The 21603-nt window shown below is 41.6% G+C and overlaps 2 protein-coding genes across 2 annotated transcripts in view; both read left to right on the top strand.

The window, feature by feature from the left end:
• Nucleotides 1-1817: 1817 nt before the first annotated feature.
• LOC130116801 (WD40 repeat-containing protein SMU1) lies at nt 1818-17283 on the top strand. The gene is made up of 12 exons (XM_056284863.1): nt 1818-1913; nt 2812-3022; nt 6108-6260; nt 6732-6842; nt 8379-8507; nt 9704-9823; nt 10291-10407; nt 11019-11146; nt 11692-11818; nt 12519-12686; nt 14350-14502; nt 15764-17283. Exons 1-12 carry the CDS (start codon nt 1888-1890, stop codon nt 15860-15862), a joined length of 1542 nt encoding a protein of 513 aa, XP_056140838.1. The 5' UTR covers nt 1818-1887; the 3' UTR covers nt 15863-17283.
• A 499-nt stretch (nt 17284-17782) lies between these two features.
• The window catches only part of LOC130110517 (probable carboxypeptidase X1), a 31475-nt gene continuing 27654 nt past the window's right edge, over nt 17783-21603 (top strand). The window contains exons 1-2 of the mRNA XM_056277643.1: nt 17783-17945; nt 18219-18326. Of these exons, the coding sequence (XP_056133618.1) occupies nt 17783-17945; nt 18219-18326 (271 nt within the window). The remainder of the gene's footprint in view (nt 17946-18218; nt 18327-21603) is intronic.

Genomic DNA, 21603 nt, shown 5'->3' with positions numbered 1-21603 from the left:
AAAAGATTTTCTTTCCTGCCCTCCTCATGCTACACATCTACATACCATAGGGACCATAGAGAATGAGGCTGAAATTATTGGAAATTTGCTGTGACAATACCTAAGGTGAATTTCTAGAGATTATGGATCTTTTTCTTCTTTTTTTTTTTGGCTCAGAATTGAAATAATGTTAAGATTAATGGAGCTTTGATCTGATGTCTTCTAATTGTGGTCGTGGCTCAAGCTGTCAAATACACTGAACATTCCGAAAGCCATAAAGGTAATACTATGCAACTCTCCTAATGAATCTTTTGTTGGATTTTTGTTGAATCATCATCAACAGTTACAAAGGATATGCCATCATAATGGTCAACTGACAACAAAATGAAAGATTTCATTATTATTACTGCCTCCTCTTCCTTGATAGAACAAAACATACAGAGAAACGTACAGGAGTTTGATAAGCGATAATAATGTTGCATGTTATTTTGTTCTTACTTTACCAACATAGCAACATGGACCTTGTAACTGTTGGTTACCACTTTCCAACTATTATGTTCTTTTTTTAATAAAAAAGGAGAAGTTCTGTTTTAGTCTTTTATTAACCCCCCCCCCCCCCCGAGTTATTCACAAAGTCTGCAGCATTATGATACCATACAAACAACTCTCATCCCCCTGCCTTATCGCCTCACAATCCATCTCTCCATCTGCAAAGGAAAATAAAACTAATCAAGTGAGGGCTGCTGGATTAGGTAGAGTGTGCCAAATGCATTTCCAATGTGGATGCGTTTTAGAGTGGGATTATGTCATGATGGCGTAGACAAATGAACACAGACAAGGGACCGCAGACAGATTCAGTACCGCACCGAGCGGCTTCATCATCGTAACCTTGAAAGACCTTCACCAGCTTGAGAGGCAGTCAGCCCCCCCGCGCCGTAGCTGTGCAAATAGCTCCCCCTATTGACTTTACTGTGGGCTCCCAGGCACCCAAATGCACGCACATTAGGCCCTATGTAAATAGGTTTGTTTTGTTTGGTTTTTTGATTGTTTGTTTGTTTGTTTTTTTGTGGTTTGAACGTTTTTTCATACTTGCATAAATCTCGATACTGTAAGTGTGGAAGTAATAATCCATATCTAAATCTAACAGAGTAGTCGTCATTATAAATAAAGTGATGTCATATTATAACAATAATTCAAATTCAAAATAGAATTGATGTGATTTGAAATGAGTTGAAGAGAGGATAATTGAGGTGAATTGCAAAGAACCAATCAGAATTGAACTGAACTGGATCAAATCTAACTGAACTTAAATGTATTTAGTGTAATTCAATTCAATACATCGCTGAGAGGTACATTACTTTTGCCACTAGCAAATTAAAAAAACAGCACGCGTAATCGCATTAAATTTATCAACAAGAACTCAGTCTGGATACAAAAAAATGATCTCTAAGCTGAATTATAGTGCTTTATTTCAAACAATTTGTCAGTTTTTGGTCAAGAATCTTTTGCAAGGAAGGACAAGTAGCCAACACTGCCCTGGGATTTGGTAATGGGGTTGATCTGTATCTGAGCCGTCATTTCGGTACATTTCCTCTTGTAAACCGTCTCTTAGCAAACAAAAAAAAGAAAAAAGGTTTAATTCATTACCCGGCAGGGGAAAAAAAAGATAATGTGGATATATCATGCAAAATTATAAACTAAATGTAATTCGTCGGTGTACAACGTTCTTTCGCCGCTTTCGAGTCCTTTACTGCGAAGGGGGGAGGGGGAATATAGTTTCACCGGAGACTTTTATTTTGAAACGTGTTGTGTGCACATGACTCTTTCCGCTCGCTACCTCTGCTCGTCGGTCTGTGTGTTGTCAGTACTGTTTGCAGAGGTTCTTCAACCGTCTTGAGATAGATAATCATGTCGCTGGAAGTAGAATCCGCAGAGTAAGTACTCCAGCTTTGGGTGGCTTGTTTGTAGCAACTTTAACCCAATGTGGTGGCTCATTACGCCGCGTTAAATTACATTTCTGCTTATCGGGGCCTACCACAGTCTGTCGCCACGGTTAAGATAACGTTAGCTTAAACTGCACTCGGGTTAGCGCTCAAAGAAGCGTTTTCTCCACGTCGCGGTCTGAGTGAATATGCCTCACTTCGATTTTGTTATGTTGCATGAAATGACAGAAATACTGATCTACGTTAAAACGCTGGCTAGTTTATAACTGGCTAGTTCGGGAGCCTTAGCTATGTTGTGACGTGCTACTGCCGCATCAGGCATTCACATAAGCTGTATGTATGTATGTATGTATATGTACACATACGTACATGTATGTCTATATCGCGAGCCCGGGGGAAATTGTTTTCTGTTTTAGTGGGACAATACAGAGTAAATGGATACTTAATAAGATAATAGTAAAAGCATGCAACACTTTTGTAAGTATGAAAAAAAAACCTAACATGCCAAACCATGCTGATCTATTGAGCGTGCATAAAGACAGTCTGCAGTGACTGTTATTTTCTTGGTGGAATAAAATAGTAAGGACAGTTATGCAAGAGCCATCAAGTAACATTAATACATGTAAGTTAACATTACAACTGGGAGAAATGTGCGTGGGTAAAAACAAGTGAAAGTGAGGGCAAAAGTGTTAACTAAACGTTTTGATTGTATAGAAAAGTGTAAATGTAATTATTATTAATATTATTAACTCATTTAAAAGTGAAGGGCACTTGCTTGGTAAAGACAGAATAGTAAAGTTCACTATTTCACTCAATATACTTGGAAGTCGTGGCCCCTTATGATACCTCCCCAAGTTCAATGCTAACCCATCACATTTTTTCTCCACAGCGTGATCCGTCTGATAATGCAGTACCTGAAGGAAAACAATCTTCACCGGACACTGGCTACCTTGCAGGAGGAAACCACAGTGTCTCTGAACACAGTGGACAGCATAGAAAGTTTTGTAGCAGATATCAATAGTGGTCACTGGGATACTGTGCTACAAGCCATTCAGTCTCTCAAGTTGCCAGACAAGACTCTGATAGATCTCTATGAACAGGTGAGTTAAGTTGTTATGTAGGATTACTAAAGACTAGGGGTGGGGCGATACTGGATTGAATTCTGAATCATTCGATACAGTCTTCATGGTTCGAGAGGCTCCCCATTTCGCGAGATTGTGTTACTAGAATGAGTGGGATTTCACTCCTACCTAAAACGACCATGGGTTTTTAAACTCTATATTCTGTCAGTATAAATACTCAATTGAGATATTAATGCATTGCATATGTTAGTATTTCTGTTAGGAAATGACTAACACCAAAATTAACATTTTAATAACTTGACTACTGTAGCGAATTCAGGGGGCAGCCGGGACTCCACCGCAGCCGGGACGCGAACCTGGATCTCCCACACCACGGGCGACTACGTTAACCCGTCGACTAAAGGGTCCAACCCGTTAGTCAATGGGCTAGCAAGTCTACACATCAGTGATCGTTACAATACTGTTTTTCAAACAATTTAAAATTGCCGCTGTCCAATGCCTGTAAATACTGCAACGCCTTAGTGGTAGTCATGGTGCATCTTAAACGGCGGCTGTACCCAGACATGTTGGAAATAATACCTGAAAAACAAAACAGAAAACACATATTGCTACTCTAACAAACGTAACAAGGCCTAGAAAACATGAAATGTAAAAAAAGAACTGAACGTTGCAAAGGAAATGATGCGAACAACACACGTCATAAATAGTGACATGATGCGCAAATTACACGTGGTCATTTTGACTGCTCATTGTCATTTTAGATAGATCTTATCTTTTTTTTGTGCAATTGATCTAAAACTCTGTAATGCAAATATATGCAATTTTAGGAGCATTCAGGGAGCGACAGTTCGGTATGTTTTTCTTTTTTTTTTCACAAAGTCACAAATCCAAAACGGTCTAAATGACCGCCTTGGTTGTTCTAGTAGTTTTTACAATTTTAAAGTAAAGCAATTGTGTTACACAACAAGAAAAGATGGCACTTTTGCACTTGCATTGAGTTTGAATATGTGCCTTGATAATGCCAAAATGTTGGGCCTTATTCTTAAAATAAATGAAAAAAGAACTGCAATGGTGTTTTGTTTCTTGTTTACCAAGGCATCCACTGTATCGTATTGAGTCGAAATTGTGAGCCCTGAATTGTGAGACGTATCGAACCGTGAGATTTGTGAATTGTCCCAGCCTTACTAAAGACAGTTGCTTCATCACTGATTATATCGTGTCATTGCTGGCCGGTGCTAATTAATTTACTTCATACATGAAATTATGACCTAATTGTACTCTCAATTAGGGATGGGTACCGAAACCCGGTATTAAACGGGCACCAGTGCTAAATAATTAAAAACTGTAGTATTGACAAGCACCGACGTTAACGGTTCTGTTATCGGTACTGGAGAAATTAAGAAAATACATTTCCTATTTATTTAGGCAACTCCGTTTCTAATTTCCAATAACATTAAGACATTTGTCTATGATGCTTTGTCGCTATTCAAAATCCAGAAGAGATCTCTCTCTCTCAGAGCCTGTCGTATGTGCAAGCCAAGGGGTGGGGCCAGCTCTCTCATGCTTCTCTCTCAGATGTACACATACGCAGACCCACAGAGCCTGCTGTAAGTGACAATGGCGGAGTGAGTCTGTTTATACTTCATGTTGGTGCTGACAATGCTCGTTGCTACAGGTGCAATAAGTCTTTTGCACGTAAGGGCGGAAAGCAATCTTTTGAAACGTAGCGAAAATGAATCAAATACAGGCAGATAAATGCACAATTTTCAACTGCCTAGCTTGTAGTTCATCTCTCGTTGCCTCATCCACCACAGGTATGTTATGTACACCAGCAGCCTAGAGCTCACACAAGAGTTAACTAAATTATACAAACGTGGGTTAATGGTTAAAAGTAACGCTCTGTCCAGACAAGAGAAAATAAAATGAAGTTAATAATAAAGTTAATTCTGTTCATAAATTGTTTTGTTTTTTTCTCTTAAAAAAATAACAAAAAGAACTGATAAGCGTACCGTTAAAGTACCGGCTCAATAAGCAGTATCTGTAAGAGTAGTAGTACCGTTAAAATCTTAATGATACCCATCCCTACTCTCAATAGGCCCATGCGTTAACCATTGGTCAGAATGAAAGGAACTTGTTGGCTGTTGCTGTAAAGTGTTGGCTTCTGAACAACTGTTACAGTGGAGCCATGACCTAAATTTTGCTGTTGTCAGGATGGAAAATTTTTGCCAGCCTAAAGTTTGATCTGTGGTTAGTAAGTTTAACTGTTGCACCACTATTAAGTTAAGTCATCATTTAAAGTCGGTTTCTTCTCAATCTTTTTTTTTTCTGGCAGTAAAGATAGTGGCAGTGGCTGGTGGACTGTGAAATTCACCAGCTACTGGAAAAGAGTTTACTTCATGCCTGTCATGCTAGTGCATGTGGAGCACTGTGTAAGGTTGGGTGTAATGTGGTGTGAATCAGCTACATGGCATAAGGAGCTGGATCCATTAATAGAATACTGAATTTCTGGTATTTAAAGTTGGAACAATTTCAACTTGCGACCTGGTTGAGATCAGTGAGTGCATAAGTTGCTACTTCATTCCAAAGTGTCCCATATTTGTCTAATGCTGAGCATATTCAACTTGGTCACCTGCTGTTGTAAAACATAGGGTTTCTGGTTTTGAATCAGGCACAAGGAGAGGACTCTTTGCAGTGCATCCATGTGCCAGTGACGATGAAGATAAACTTGTATAGCACCCATCTAAAAGTGTAAAGTTTTCTTTACAAAGCTGTGTTAAAGTAAGAACAGTGAAATTTCAAAGAGGAGGTAAATATTAGGGACCATATCCTAAGGACAGAAAGGTTTTGAAAAATGTAAAGAAAACAACTTTTGAAATTGAGCAAAATCTGAATGTTGTTAGATTACCTAAACAACTTCACCAAGATGCTTTTTAAGGAAAGATTCAAAGATAATGTAGCTGACCAGCTTATATTTTTTGGCAGGGCATTTCCACAGTCTTGTCCCCAGTGGTGAAGCCACAAGCACATGAAGTCTTTTTGGTTCATTATGCACATGTTGCTTATGTGATAATGTAGCCCATTCTTAATTGTGATTGATTTCCAGGTGGTGTTGGAACTGATAGAGCTGAGAGAGCTGGGTGCAGCTCGTTCGCTCCTCAGACAGACGGACCCCATGATCATGCTAAAACAGACTCAGCCCGAGAGGTATATCCACCTGGAGAACCTGCTGGCACGCTCCTACTTTGACCCTAGGGAGGTGAGTTCCTAAAAAGATTGTGTTTGGCAAAAGCTCTTAGTTGAGCCTTTAATGTTCAGTCTTGTTCCATAAGCTTTATCCATCCCAGTTTTTTTCCCACATTTTTTTATTTAGGTGGGGGAAGACCGAAAAACATTGTTAAAGCATATACGATAGATGTGTGATACAATTAGAACATATGACTTCCCTAAGTAAATTGACATTAAGTACTTAAGATTAACTACAAGGTCTGGAAAAGCTCTTGAAACTATTTTTCACATCCGTTGCCACGGTCCTTTTTTAGTATTCCTGCTTTGTTGAACATATTTTGTGTATATGCTTGTGAGTGTTGGTGGGTACATTCCCATACAAGAGAGACGTTGGATGTGTTAGTGGTTATGCCTATTTTTGAGGACAGGAAAATGGAATCTTCACAAGTCTGCCCACAGGATGATTTGATTGACAGCATGGTGTTGTGTTGTGTGTCTCCAGGCCTATCCAGATGGTAGCAGTAAGGAGAAGCGACGGGCAGCCATTGCCCAGGCCCTAGCTGGGGAGGTCAGCGTGGTACCTCCCTCCCGTCTCATGGCACTGCTTGGACAGGTGGGTTGGCTAAATTCTTACTGATGTGACAGTATTAGTGGATGAACTTTAATTCCGAATGAAAGCTCTACAGTTTTGGAGGGAAAAATAAATAAAACCTTAGAAGCGCTACACCACATGTCTACCACTTTGCTTATCCCCCACATCAAAATAAATAAATCTTATCTCTGGTCTTTGAGGTCTTCATGTCCCACAGATGGTCGGAAATTACACCTTTGATTCGTTGTGAATCTCCTTTGACTACTGCTGTCCATTGAAGCCTCAAGTTTCTTGTTCTCCCTAACACATGCATTGGGACTGCTGTGCAGTTCAGCCTATGTGTTGTCACCTGTTGTCACAACTGCTTCATTTTACTCTAGCACTAGCTGTTTTGCAGCACTTAAATCCCGGGGAACAATGTTGACGCTTACGGCATCTGAAACTTGTGCCCCTTTTCCACTGCATAGTACCAGCTCAACTCGACTCTACTCGCTTTACTTTACTGAATTTCGTTTTCCACTGCAGATAGTACCCCTCATGGTGAAGCCCTGCCGGTTGCTTGTGGGCATGTTGACTAGTTTTTCCTCCCTTCTCTACCAGCGCCCCACATGAGTATTTTATTTTCATAAAGATCAACAAGACCAACTCAAAATAGCTGCTTCACATTATTAGTGTAACTAAGAGATTTGGTGATTTTTTTTTTTTTTTGCGTGAATAGATTATCAACTACAATACAAATTTCATGAGTCTCACTTTGGTATTTCCTAGTTGTAAACAGAGCTGTTCGATTTCTCTCTGACCAATCGCTGGTCTGCATGTTCTCACATCACCTTTCAGTATCAGCCCAGCTCACTTGGAACCTTGACGGTGGTGGTACCAAAAAAAGTACCAGTTACTATCCCTCAACTTTTGCCCAGTGGAAAACATAAAAACACGAGTCATTTCAAGCCAGTACCATGCAGTGGAAAAGGGGCATTGGAGCATATTCCAGAAGTTTCCATCCCTATTCTCTAGCGTAGACACAATTGGTCATGTCTGCGGGTGGGAAGCCAGATGTGGGTATGTGTCTTGGTTGTTGCACTAGCGCCTCCTCTGGTCAGTCGGGGCACCTGTTCAGGGGGGAATAGGAACTGGGGGGAATAGTGTGATCCTCCTACGCACTACATCCCCCTGGTGAAACTCCTCACTGTCAGGTGAAAAGAAGCGGCTGGCAACCCCACATGTATCAGAGAAGGCGTGTGGTAGTCTGCAGCCCTCCCCGGATCAGCAGAGTGGGTGGAGCAGCGAGCGGGATTGCTCGGAAGAGTAGGGTAATTGGCCGGATACAAATGGGGAACCCTCCCCCCCCAAAAAAAGTGTCTATACCTTCAGACCTGCCTGTTTTATGTGTTGTACTGAGTGTTAAAGCCTGTTTAGTTGGTGAAGATTGTGAATCATTTGTATCTACCATGTCTCAGTGTAACTAAATGTAACTTCAACTAAGTAACTTTTTTGGTCTTAAGTGATGATGATTCATCTTGTCTATAACCCCACAATCCACCCCCACTTCCATCCCAGTCTCTGAAGTGGCAGCAACATCAGGGTCTCCTCCCTCCTGGAATGACCATCGATTTGTTCAGGGGCAAGGCTGCCGTCAAAGATGTGGAGGAGGAGCGCTTCCCCACCCAGCTCAGCAGACACATCAAGGTATCTACACCATCCTACAGCATGGCCACTCAAAAATGCCATTTCAGCACTAATTGCCAATTAATTGCTCTCAAGCAGCACAGTCTATTCCAGAATTGATTGGAGGAAGAGTAATCAGACATTGGTGGGCTAAACAAATTGGAAATGGAGCAGAAATGTCTCTCTTTCTCTTTGAAAGAAGTTGTGCTTGTTCTCACCATAACTAGTTGAAGGTTACCCTTTTCTTTTGTATGACTTTAATCACACACACACACGTGTTTGACCATTATAGCTATGTCTTTTTTTTAGCAGCACTTGCATTGTTTCTTACACCATATCAAGGCATTGTTCATTTATGTGCCAGACAGCATTATTGTTTACTTGACGTTACAATCCTGAAGATTTAAGAAAATGGCTGATCCATAAATATCCAAATCAGGAACACTTTTGTAGTTGCTTGTTTTCATGGTTACTGTTCGGTCAGGCTTTCTTGCAACAATGATCCAGTCCATAATGTCAAAAATGTTCACTGCAACAGACAAATGTTGAAGAGTAATGGAAGGAGTGAAGAGTTTGAAGAAGTTTTTTGTGGCTAACAGGTAAATATTGCAGACCAAGCTTTAAGAAGACCTTTACCAGCATCAGTAGCTTAAGCCAAGGCTCAAACATGTTCAGTGGTGGGGAAGGTACTGACATAACAACACTGGTGTTTGTCATTTATTTTGAATGGACCTCAGTGATTTTGTGTGGTCAAAATCCTTGAGTGCTGAGGTCCAGTGCAATTGCCAGTATCCCTATAAGTATTACTAAGTTACTCGAAACCGCAATCTTCAGGATTGCAGCTTTAATGTATTCATCAGTAGTTAACACACAGGTTATGAACACTAAAATAGGCCATTATAAACTGTAACTTAAAAATGATTAATTTGCCATTATAATATTTACTGTTCTACTCTACTAGTAAAGGTAGTTGGTGGGATGCCACTTTTCTTGCGTAAATTCCAAAAACAGTATTCTCTCCTTGCTAAATTATTATATTATTCTGTTTATTTTTGAGTGTTTTACTGCAGTCTCAGTCTATTGGATGCATGTGCTCTGCTTCATCCCTCTCCTAAAGTTAAAGCATTCTCTGTAGGCCTTTGTTTAAATGTACGAGTTTAACTGGTTGTGAAGTGTCTGTGACTGGGCCCACTGCCCTCCTCCTCCTCCCTCCACAGTTTGGACAGAAGTCCCATGTGGAGTGTTCCCGGTTCTCTCCTGATGGTCAATACCTGGTCACAGGATCCGTAGATGGCTTCATCGAGGTCTGGAACTTCACAACTGGGAAAATAAGAAAGGTACATCGTCACACAAGCTCACAAATCAAAAGATGCAGGGGGCAGAATGGTGATTTACAGTAGGAATACGATTAAGAATTTGTATGAAAAAGGAGCACAACTCAGTTAAAAATTGTTGATATTTCTTGCTAACATAGTTAACCACCGAAGCTTAGAAGGGGTGTGTTGATATTGTAGTACTAAGTCAACGTTTTAATAATGTGTTACCTTATGTCACTGCTCCTGGCCAGTAGTGAGATTGCTGTGTTCAACCATGTTTTTGTCTTAATGAAAGTAAGGGTTAAGATAGGGCTGTGTCTTGCTGCAGTGGCCTGCCTTGGCTACAACATATTGTGGGGGAATCCTGCTTTCCTTTATATCTGAGGCTTTGCTCTTCAATTCCCCCACGATATGTTGTCAGTTTCTAAGAAGCGCATATTCTGACATGATAGAAATTATGTGTTTTTGTGTGTCTGTGTTTCTGACAGGATTTGAAATACCAGGCTCAGGATAGTTTCATGATGATGGACGATGCTGTACTGTGTATGTGCTTCAGCAGGGATACAGAGATGTTGGCTACTGGCGCTCAGGACGGCAAGATCAAGGTATGGAGTGTAAAAAATGAAAAAAAATCTGCTCTGCCTCTGTTCATAGATCCCATTTCTCCTTTTTCCCTTCCCACTAATACTGTAATGTAATAATGTCATTCTGTCCACACCGGGGGGAACAATGGTGGTGAAGAGCCAGGAAATTAAGCTTTAGCAAATGTTTTCTCTCAATTCACTCTGCAGTAGAGCGACTACAGCAAGTACAAAACATAAAAAAATCATGTTGAGTTTTCTGTAGAAGCAGTGGTCTCTTATTTTTTTCCAACCCAGAGGAGCTTCACAGTGAGTTGCTGATTTCTACTTATCTGATCAGCAGTGGATGTAAAGTCTGTGTGTCATGGACAAGGCCCCTTCATGCAGTGTACACTAAAACACATTTATTTAAATGATAGGCATTTTAATGTTTTCCATCAGAATTGTATGTTATTGTTGCCAGAAGATTCCTTCAACCTGAACGTGTGGGTTATTACATTTGTCTAAGTAGTTGCTGATGTTGCAGAACCCAAATTACCTCCAGTCCTGACATCTGCAGATAACTCAGAAACAGAACAAAACACTGCAGTAATAATGGTAATTACGTATATGTATGTGTATTTGTGTGTGTTAAGGTGTGGAAGATTCAGAGCGGGCAGTGCCTAAGGAGGTTTGAGCGTGCCCACAGTAAGGGAGTGACCTGTGTCAGCTTCTGTAAGGACAGCAGCCAGCTCCTCAGTGCCTCCTTCGACCAGACAATAAGGTAGCCTTTGACCTGGCCAAACAGCTTCCCCTCCTCTAATTCATTTTACCAGGGAAAGATGATCAGCAACTCCACATGAACAGTTTTTTTCCATATTCTTTTTAACCAAGTAAGTTTTCACATGGGATGAATTTGACTTTGTAGGATGATCGACATAACTCACACAAAGGCTATTAACACAACATTCTGACAGGAAAACGAAAAGCTTAGAATGTGTTAACACTGTAAGAGAATCAACCTTTTAAAGAATATACAAGTTCGCAAGTAAGTAAAGGGATTAAGGAATAATGGGTTTCTTTCTGGGCAGTTCAAAAAGTTCAAACTAATTGTTTCTCAAAATTTCTCAATGTGGCAACTGCTTTGCTTAGGGGGCACCCAAGGTTGGAAGTTAAGCAAGGTGATAGCATCCCTCGTTTTCTCAAGTCAGCCACAGTTTACCCAGCTGACTAAAAACCCAGCAGTCAACTACTATGGTCACTTGACACATGAAGTTTTTCTTTTTCTTATATCCTCTTTGAAAATCCTTTCACTTATTTCCCCCTCAGGATCCACGGGTTGAAGTCAGGCAAATCTCTGAAGGAGTTCCGCGGCCACTCCTCTTTCGTCAATGAAGCCACCTTCACACCGGACGGCCATCACATCATCAGCGCCTCATCTGATGGCACAGTCAAGGTACTTGGAAAACGGGCACATGGCTGTGGTTTAAGTTAATTATCTGGATATGTACAGCCATTTTGACTGTTTCATGTCTGGATGACTTAGCTGGAGAAGAATGTTGATCTTAAATAATTCTGAGATTTTCTATCCTTCAGGAAACTTAAAATTAAGCACCACAGCAACTCCCTAAGCTCAAACTTACAAACAATTGTTTAGTTGTAGGCAGCTATTTGTGTTATCCAGCAGTGGCCAAGGACACTTGGAAACTGGGCTAATCTTTACTTAGTGGTTTATTCAGCGATGTCTTGACATCGTACACATACTGATTGATAATGAATGTGTCTCCATAAGACTATCTGAAACGTAATGACTTACGGGGATTATCTCTTTAAAATCCTTTTCTCAGTTTCAATTTCTTACTTTTTGCCCCCCCCCCCCCCCCCCCAACTTGAATAGTCAGGAAGTTTACAGTTTTGTCAAATGAGCTTTATGACCCATTCAAAGTAAAAGAAAAAAAATATTTCAAAAGCACTCAATGTCCAAAGATAACATTGGTTCTAAAAATGTACACAACCCAACAATGAAATATTGCCGTATTCTCTCTGTAGAAAAAAAAACAAAACAACTTTAGTACATTTTTTTCCCGCAATAATGATATGCTAATATAACTTATGCTGTTTTTCTTCTCCCCATCTGCTCCACTCCACCACGTCAGATCTGGAACATGAAAACCACAGAATGCACAAACACCTTCAAGTCCCTGGGCACATCAGCTGGCACAGACATCACGGTCAACAACGTCATCCTACTGCCCAAGAATCCCGAGCACTTTGTAGTGTGTAACCGCTCCAACACCGTGGTCATCATGAACATGCAGGGACAGGTCTGTACCACAGCTTCCCATGGGCAAGAACAAATTACTGACCCACCGCAGTTGTGCAGTGATCATCCTGCAGTTGCATTAGATTGTTCATTCATTCATTCATCTTTAGCCACTTCTCCGGGGTCGGGTTGCGGTGGCAGCAAGCTAAGTAGGGCACTCCAGACATCCCTCTCCCCAGCAACGCCCCCCAGCTCCTCCTGGGGGATCCCAAGGCATTCCCAGGCAAGATTGGACATGTAGTCCCTCCAGTGAGTTCTGGGTCTACCCCGGGGTCTCCTCCCAGTTGGCCGTGCCCGGTAACCCTCCAAAGGAAGGCGCCCAGGAGGCATCCTAATCGGATGCCCGAACCACCTCAATTGGCTCCTTTTGATGCGAAGGAGCAGCAGCTCTACTCCGAGCTCCCTGCGGATGTCCGAGCTCCTCACCCTATCTCTAAGGCTGTGCCCAGACATCCTACGGAGGAAACTAATTTCATCCATTTGCATCTGTGATCTCACCCTTTCGGTCACTACCCAAAGCTCATGACCCGGTGGGGGGGGGGGGGGGGGGGGCGGTTTGGAGCGAAGACTGGCTGGTAAATTGAGAACTTTGCTTTCCGGCCCAGCTCCCTCTTCACCACAATGGTCCGGTACAACGTCTGCATTACTGCTGATGCTGCACCAATCTGCCTGTCAATCTCCCGCTCCATCCTACCCTCACTCATGAACAAGACCCCGAGATACTTGAACTCCTTCACTTGAGGCAACAACTCATCCCCAATCCGGAGGGAGCAATCCACCATATTCCGGTAGAGAACCATTGTCTCAGACTTGAAGTGGCTGACTCTCATCCCGGCCATTTCACACTCGGCTGCAAACCGCCCCATTGCGCGCTGGAGGTCACATTTTGATGAAGCCAACAAAACAACATCATCTGCAAAGAGCAGAGATGCAATTCTGAGGTTCTAAAGATGGACACGCTCCTCACCTTGGCTGTACCTTGAGATCCTGTCCATGAATATCACAAACAGAATCAGATTAGATTGTGTTGTTAGCAAAAATAGTAATAATAGCATTGGAGTACGTATATGTGGGTCAACGTGACAGTTGCCAGGTGGTCAAGGGAGAAAATTGCAACAATGAAACATATTGATAAATATGCCATAACATAAAACACAGCACATAAATAAACATCCTGAGCACTTTCTCTCAAGTCAAGTATATTTTATTTGTATAGCCCATTATCACAAACTACAAATTTGCCTCTGTGGGCTTTACAGCAATACAACATCCTGTCCGTAGGCCCTCGCATTGGATAAGGAATGACTCGCTCTCTCCAACTCTGCCTTACTCAGTGCTTCACTTAACAAAATAGTATTATTTTAAAGAACTTAATGAACTGTGGGAATCTTCCCTTTTTTAACTGTTGAGCAACAATTGTCTTTTTTTCCAAAACACATCTAGAACATTTGCATGCAAAATTTTTCCATTGAAAAAAACAATTTGCCTTTGATCAAGATTTTCCATCCCCATTTGAAATCATTGAATATTGCACTTGACTCTTACTGCCTGTGTGTTTGTGCTCCTGCTTGCACATGTAAGCTTGTGAGTTTGTGTTTGTTTTTGTTTTTTTGCACATGTGCATGCACACCTGACTGTTTCTGTTATGTTTCTGTAACGGACAGATCGTGAGGAGTTTCAGCTCCGGTAAGAGGGAGGGTGGTGACTTTGTGTGTTGTACGCTGTCCCCCCGTGGTGAATGGATTTACTGCGTGGGAGAAGACTTTGTGCTCTACTGCTTCAGCACAGTCACCGGCAAACTGGAGAGGACACTGACGGTATGTTGCTGCAATCAGGAGCAGAGATTAAAGCAATGTGAAATGCATTCATTCGTCACCAACAGGAATTTATGGTCTTTTATTCGAAATGTTTTTTACTGCTGTTTTTTTTTTTTTTTAACTGTTGGTAAAAAGTTAAAGATTATTTGCTGCACTTCACGACAGCCTTGTCCCTGTGAATTACTCTTGGTCATTAATAAGTTGAAAAGTTAAACATACATCTGTATCCCTTCATGATACTTAAAGATCCACTCCAGTGACTTTAATTCAGCAGACAAGCTTTATGATCGAATAATGATGTTAAATTTGTCCTTTTTTCAGCTTCAGAAGTATCTTCGATTTGTTATAACTGTTTTAGCGCCTACTGTCTGAGCATGGCCAATCCTAAGGAGGCCGAGTCCACCAGACTCTTGGATAACTCGCAACCTGCATGGTGTTGCAAGACAACTGTTTGAAAACAGACCAAACTGCAGACTGATGACAGTTCAATGACTGTTCAATCAAATCAGGCTATTAAATGATGTAATTTATCACCAGAAGCTGATCAGTTTACTCAAACAGTTTAATCTTTATCAAGCAGCTTAAGTGATACTTTGACAACAGCAGTTGTTGTAACATTTTAGGTAACTTTACAATTTAAAAAAAAAATCTGTTAGTAAATACAAGACGAAAATATAATTTAGGGTTAGTGCTAATGTAATAACCATTTTATAAAAGCAATAACCCACTTTAGGCCATACTATATGAGAATTATAACAGCTAAGAAATTGTGTGTCAGAAAGACAATGCACTTTAGCTGTGATGTAATTTCCATGTACCCCAGCGTGCTGTGGGTTATTGTTTAAAATTATTATAGATAAAAGCAACCACAAACTAGTATATTGTTACTTTTCGTGTATTTTGAGATAATTTATATTCCAAAATCATGTGGCGAATTCGGGGGGGCAGCCAGGAACCGCCGCAGCCAGGACGTGAACCCGGGTCTCCCGCACCACAGGCGACTACGTTAACCAGTCGACTAAAAGATCTGACCCGTTAGCCAAGGGCTAGTGAGTCTACACATCCGTGGTCATTACACTACCCCCCTACTTGGGGAAGTGCGTGGCCTCACCATCCCACTTGTGACGCCACAGCCGGGACGCTAACCCGGGTCTCCCGCACCACGGGTGACTGCGCTAACATTTTGAGATAACGTCATAATTTTACCCTCGTAACTTAAAGCACAGAGTCCTGATCATGTCCTTCGCTTCTCTTTCCCCAGGTCCATGAGAAGGATGTGATTGGCATCGCCCACCACCCCCACCAGAACCTCATAGGCACGTACAGCGAGGATGGTCTCCTCAAGCTCTGGAAGCCCTGAGTGTCTCCACCAGACCAGAGCAGACCTTTCCCTAAACCAGCCTGTCTACACACTCTGAACACCGCTCGGCTCTTATTTTTTTGTGTAGTTTATTTCAAATTTAGGTTTTGATATACCTCAGCATGGTGTAGTGTCATCATAATTTGATAACCTTTGCAACACAGTTTGGTTTCTGACACTCCGTTGTATGCATCCACTTGTAAATGGGAATGGTTTATTGTGAAGAGCTATGAAACCAATAAGGATTATTTGCTCACTGTGTACAGAGAGCGGCATGTGGATGGATATTGGTCAGTGATGTCTTGGTGTTTAGAGTTGTGTCGGCGGTACAATGGAGAGACTTATTCAGCAGAACTCTGCAAGAGTGAGGAGTTATATTTGGTCAGAAGAGCTTTAAGATACTGGCGAAGATTGAAGAGTTTGTTTCTGAAACCATCTGAGGGGGAAAAGATGATATACTCAAGTTTGTCTTTCAGTGTATTCAAAATGTCAAAGAAACTGTGTGAAAAAAACATTGTTTTTTCCCCCTCAGATTAGGGTTTATCAAGTAAATGTGTATTGCTTTTGTGTTGTCAGTCACTTTTGTCGGTTTTCAAATGTTGGAGAATTTATTTTGGAATCGGACTCTTCATAACATTGCTTTGCATACACGTGCATTCCATAAACACCTATTTACCGCTGACATATTGTCTGTTCTAACTCTTATCGGCTGTTCATATAAACAAGACTCACTGTGCAACATGTTCAACATCTGAGGTTTGGAAACTCAAACTGTGGAATCTACTTTTTAACACCAGGTTGAGAGTATGCGTCTGGGACAGTTTTGGTTTTTTTTGGGGGGGGGGGCATCAATTTCAGACAGCTACAGAAGATTTTAATGGGTTTGGAGTGGGGCATGTTATTGTATCCAGTTCTTTTTAATGTCCTATCTTTTGTAAATGATTTTTTTTAGCTTTTTTTTTTCTCAAAAATATCTGGTTGGATAGTTTGTTTCTCTGTGATTACTTCACTTGGTTTCGTGACACTTGAGATATTTCATTCCAAATTGTTCCATATCCACATTCATGTTTTCGGAGGAAAAAAATTCCATCCTAAACTGTATTGGCTTGCAACGGTCTTGAGATGAATACACACAAGTAGTACCCCATATTCTTGTTACTATTATTACTAACTAATAAGTATTCAGTCGGCAGAGATCTCATTTGGAATGAAACATCAAATATCAGATTGCTGTTTGTCTTCTTGGATGTGTTTGATTTTGTATTAAGATAGTAATCCTAACTGACCCTGTGTGATACTTTCCCCAGTCAAATACTTAAATTATCTTTGATGGCAGTAAATCAGGGTTTCTACTGTCAGCTGAAGGTACATGTTTCTGATGTTTGTTTTTTTTACCAATAAAACTATTTAACCAGATGCTTTAAGATAATGGAGTGGCCAGCAGGTCAAGAGGTGGGCCAAATTCATGGGATCTGCGCACACTACTTTTTATGATACTAACGTATTAGTGCGACTTTAAAATCTGTGAAATGCCCTGTTTTTGTGATGAAGTGAAAGTGTACAGTGTACACTACCAAAACCTCATTCAAGTAAAATATCCTGACGACTTAGGCCAGGCTACCACTCCCATGTATACCTCTCACTTAACAATCATACTGGTCTTGAGATAGCAGTTAATGGCGAGCTGTCCTTTAAAGTTAATAACAGGAGCGTATCTGTCCTCCTGATGCCTCAACAGGCACCGTGCATCTTATGGTTGTGCTTTAATGGGAGTATCCAAACCTTTTTCATACCAGCGATGCCCAAATAGATGTGCATTGGTGGCATTTGATGATTGTTAGCCCCCAAGGAGCCTTTCAACTGGTAATATTTTCATTGTTGGATATGGCAACTCTGAGCACGTTATTTGACACGTCCCAAATGTTGATGGAGCAGCGGTCCCGTCCAACCACTGCTCCTGACGACGACCGTGGAGGTGGCGCAGCGCTTCCTTCCTGTGTATGTGCTTCTCATGACAACCAGGGTCGCAATTTCCACGGGTCTCACATTTTGCCGCAACACCTGGCGATCGGGTCAGAGCGCGGTAAAAGGCGCGTCGGGTGGGCGCAGCTCCGCGGAGAGGCGGGTCGAGGGGTCCGCAGGGTTTTACTCACTCTGACTCACTCTCCAACAGGGCTTATCTGACCAGACTGAAACACCATGGCAAGGGTTTTGCACCTCAGTGTGGTAGTGCATTTCCTATACGGAACGTTGCTGTTAATTTCAGCCCAACCGACAAGTGATACTACCACGACGCGTGCAACAACTACCGTAACTCCGAGTGCCTCTGCAGGGAAAACACGTGCGTCCCCTACAGCCACCGACACCGTTCGGTTCAACGACGAGGATCTGAGTGAAGAGATTGACAAGAATGTGTACCGAAGATTTTGGAGGACGGATCCAGACGGAGACATCTCGAAATTAGGTAAACTGCTTGTATATTGAAAGTAAATGAGCAATATGCACCACTTGTTTTGAAGTCAATGCTAAGTTTGAACGTTGGGTTCCATCAAAAGGAGACCCTATCACAATATAATTGTAAATGTATTACAACTGGGGCTGGGAAGAAATCCCGTTATATTGTTATGCGCAATATTTGTTGTCTAATGATGACGAAACTGTTAAAACTACAATTTCTCACAGAAGTTGTGGGAAATGTTTGGGGGAGCGTTATTTGAAAAGTGGTTTTGGTTTGATCAACCTCATTTGGATTCTTAAATATGGTATTTTTGCATATGTAAGTGTATGGTGATATGCATTGATATCCTTATGACCACTGTGATAATTGTACTTGTAATAACATTGGCGTGCTACATATCTCAGTAAGGACATATACATTTGATGGCCCGCACAAAGAAGTCAGTCAAAACTGCTATAGCAAGACAAGAGAATGAACGAGTAATGGTTCTGTATAATGAAAGGGTGCTTCGGGTCACTTTTAAGACCCAAAGGGAACCGAACGCATTTTTTCACCAGAGACTTCACCTCCTTAAAGTAGCTGCCTAGATATCCTCCTAGTTTCCTGGAGATAATGTTGTGTTTTATGATCTATTTATAAAGGGGTTCTTCTGGGAACGTTCTGGGGATTCCTTGGGATTGCAATTGCAATTGCAAAAAAAAAAGATTAAAAGTGCACTAAAACCACTTTAATCTGCAGTGTGGAAAGTGATTATTTGGTCTATGCATGTCTGTGCTGTCGGCAAATTCTACGTTCTGTTTTGTGAGGGAAAACCCCACTTACGTCCCGAGTTATTGTCTGACGCAAACCAGCTAGCTATTGAGTTGCCTTGGTCCTAAAGAAGGAAGAAATTGTTTGCATGTAATGCAAGTGATCTAGCCATATTTACAACTCATAATTTGCTCTAAAGTTTTGTCAACTAAACAAAAGAAAAATAGATTGTAAAATGGATCAGTGTTTTAAATTGGTTATCCCTGCTCACTACTGCCCCTTGGTGGTATCTTGTGGAGGATGACAGGGGAACAGGCAAGTCGGTTTTAAACTTTAATTTTCTTTCCTTTTTAATGGAAATAAGTGGTCATTGGTAGATCAGGTGTATGGAAAAATTAGAAGTTAACCATAACACTTTCTGAAAAAACGTTAAGGTTAAGTCTCCGCATGTCTGCCGTTGAGCATAAAATGACTGGCGTTTTTGTAGCGGGGAGGTCCAGCAGGAGCATCAAGGTCATGAAGAAAGCCAAAATGATTCTGAAGAAGCCCAAAGTCTTTCCCAAGAAGCCCAAGGTTGAGTCTGTTGACAAACCCAAGCCCCGAGTCAAAGAAAGTGTGAGCCAGGCTCAAGACAAGGAGACAGTGCCACGTATGTATAGGCATTAGCTGTGATATATACAGTATGGGTCAGACCCGGGTCAAATAGGCATTGCAAATAACTATCAGTCTTTGTTTTCATCTATGAGGTGAGCCATAATGTGTCAGCTCATTTCTGACGTATGTCAAGTTCTTCCTCCATCCATCTAAAAGCACAGTCTAAATGGACTTGAAATACTTCATACTAGTATGATTCTGCTGGCACTCAAAGAATGGTCAAAGGCAGGAAGCACCACTGGCACCCAGAAAAGTTAAAACAAAGCCTACAAAAAATACTAATTACAAACCCAGGTCTAACAATAGGCAGGTGATTCACACAGAAGTGTGGTTTCCTACTTTGGTGGGCATACTGTATATTGATCTGAAATAGCGTGCTGTTAAAAAAAACCCCCAAAAAAACAACTTAAGAAATGTAAAAACTGTATTTTGGTGGTTTACCCCTTCTCATTGCTATGCATAGTATAACAACTGACAAGATTTTCCTTTTACTGATCCAGTTAAAAAGTAAAAACCAACAAAAATGACATATAACCCACAATTCCATCTGTTCCCGTGCATTACATCAGTTCCTGCAGAATAAACCAAACCCTGAGGCACACATGCTGTCTCTCAAATCTAGGCACACACCCACACAAACACACACGCACAATATGTGTTGGAATTTTAAGATTTTCATTTTGCAATTGTCTCTTTGCATAATGGCTGATTGATCAGACAGTGTTTACCATATAAGGCTGTCATATTCATTTAGCCAACAGTCAATTTAAATCACAGCTAAAACTTGTGCCTGTAGTCTATACAAGATGTGCAGAACTCCCTACTACTGTTTCTATGCACGCTCTCGCCCTTTCCACTTCTCTTTTACTGTCTGCCTCCCCCCTTCTCTCTCTCTCTCTCTGACCTTCTGCCCTCTTTCCACTACACTATTTTCCCTCTTTTTCCTGTTCCTTTTCTTCACACACACACACACACACACACACACACACACACACACACACACACACACACACACACACACACACACACACACACACACACATTCTCTCTCTCTCTCTCTCTCTCTCTCTCTCTCTCTCTCTCTCTCTCTCTCTCTCTCTCTCTCTCTCTCTCTCTCTCTCTCAGCATGTGGTTGAGGTATGGCATGTCCGTTTCCCCAGTGTAGGTTGAGTTTCCTCTGACGTTCAAGGACTTATCAGCCCTCCGCTCCCCAAGTCCCTCACCCTGCCCCTGCGGAACTAGGGCCCCTTCCCTCCACGCAATCTCTCAAATATTGTGGAAACAAAGCTGGAGCTGGGGAACCAAAGCGTGTGTGTTGTGTGGACATATGTATGTGTGAGTGTGTGTGTTTCAGTGTGTGATTGCAGATGTTAACGCCTATGTAATCATGCATGTGTGTTGTCTTATGATTGTGTCTGGATGGTGGTATATCTAGCTAGGTGTGTGCCTGCACCAGCGTGTGTATGATTATGTGTGTCGATGAACAGTTGTTTGAGTATGTGTTCTAGCCTGTGTGTGTGCATATGTGTGTGTGTGTGTGGGGGGGGGGGTATCATCTATATGTGTGCATGCATTCGTGCCTGAGTTTGTGTGTGTTTAGAGGAGTTGGAGCTCAGCCAAAGGAGGAGGTGTTTGTATCTGTATATATAAGAAGGTCAGAGCGGAGCTGAGTTGGTGGAGGTCGGCTGTGTGGCGGGGTATCCGAGGCCGCCTCGCCTCAACACACACATTCTCCCTCTCTAAACCAGAGAAAAGGCTGACTCAGCAAGCTCTGCAGGACCTCTATAACCTCCCTCTCAAATCGCCACAAAAAAAAATAAAACGCCTTCACATGATCCGAGGCCTGTCACGGAACGCTTGGGGAGATTTCCAAAGTTTT

The sequence above is a fragment of the Lampris incognitus genome, chromosome 1 (genome assembly GCF_029633865.1).
Source record: "Lampris incognitus isolate fLamInc1 chromosome 1, fLamInc1.hap2, whole genome shotgun sequence".
Taxonomy (NCBI): domain Eukaryota; kingdom Metazoa; phylum Chordata; class Actinopteri; order Lampriformes; family Lampridae; genus Lampris; species Lampris incognitus.
Note: the sequence above shows the minus strand (reverse complement) of the source record. Positions and strands in the feature narration are given on the sequence as shown.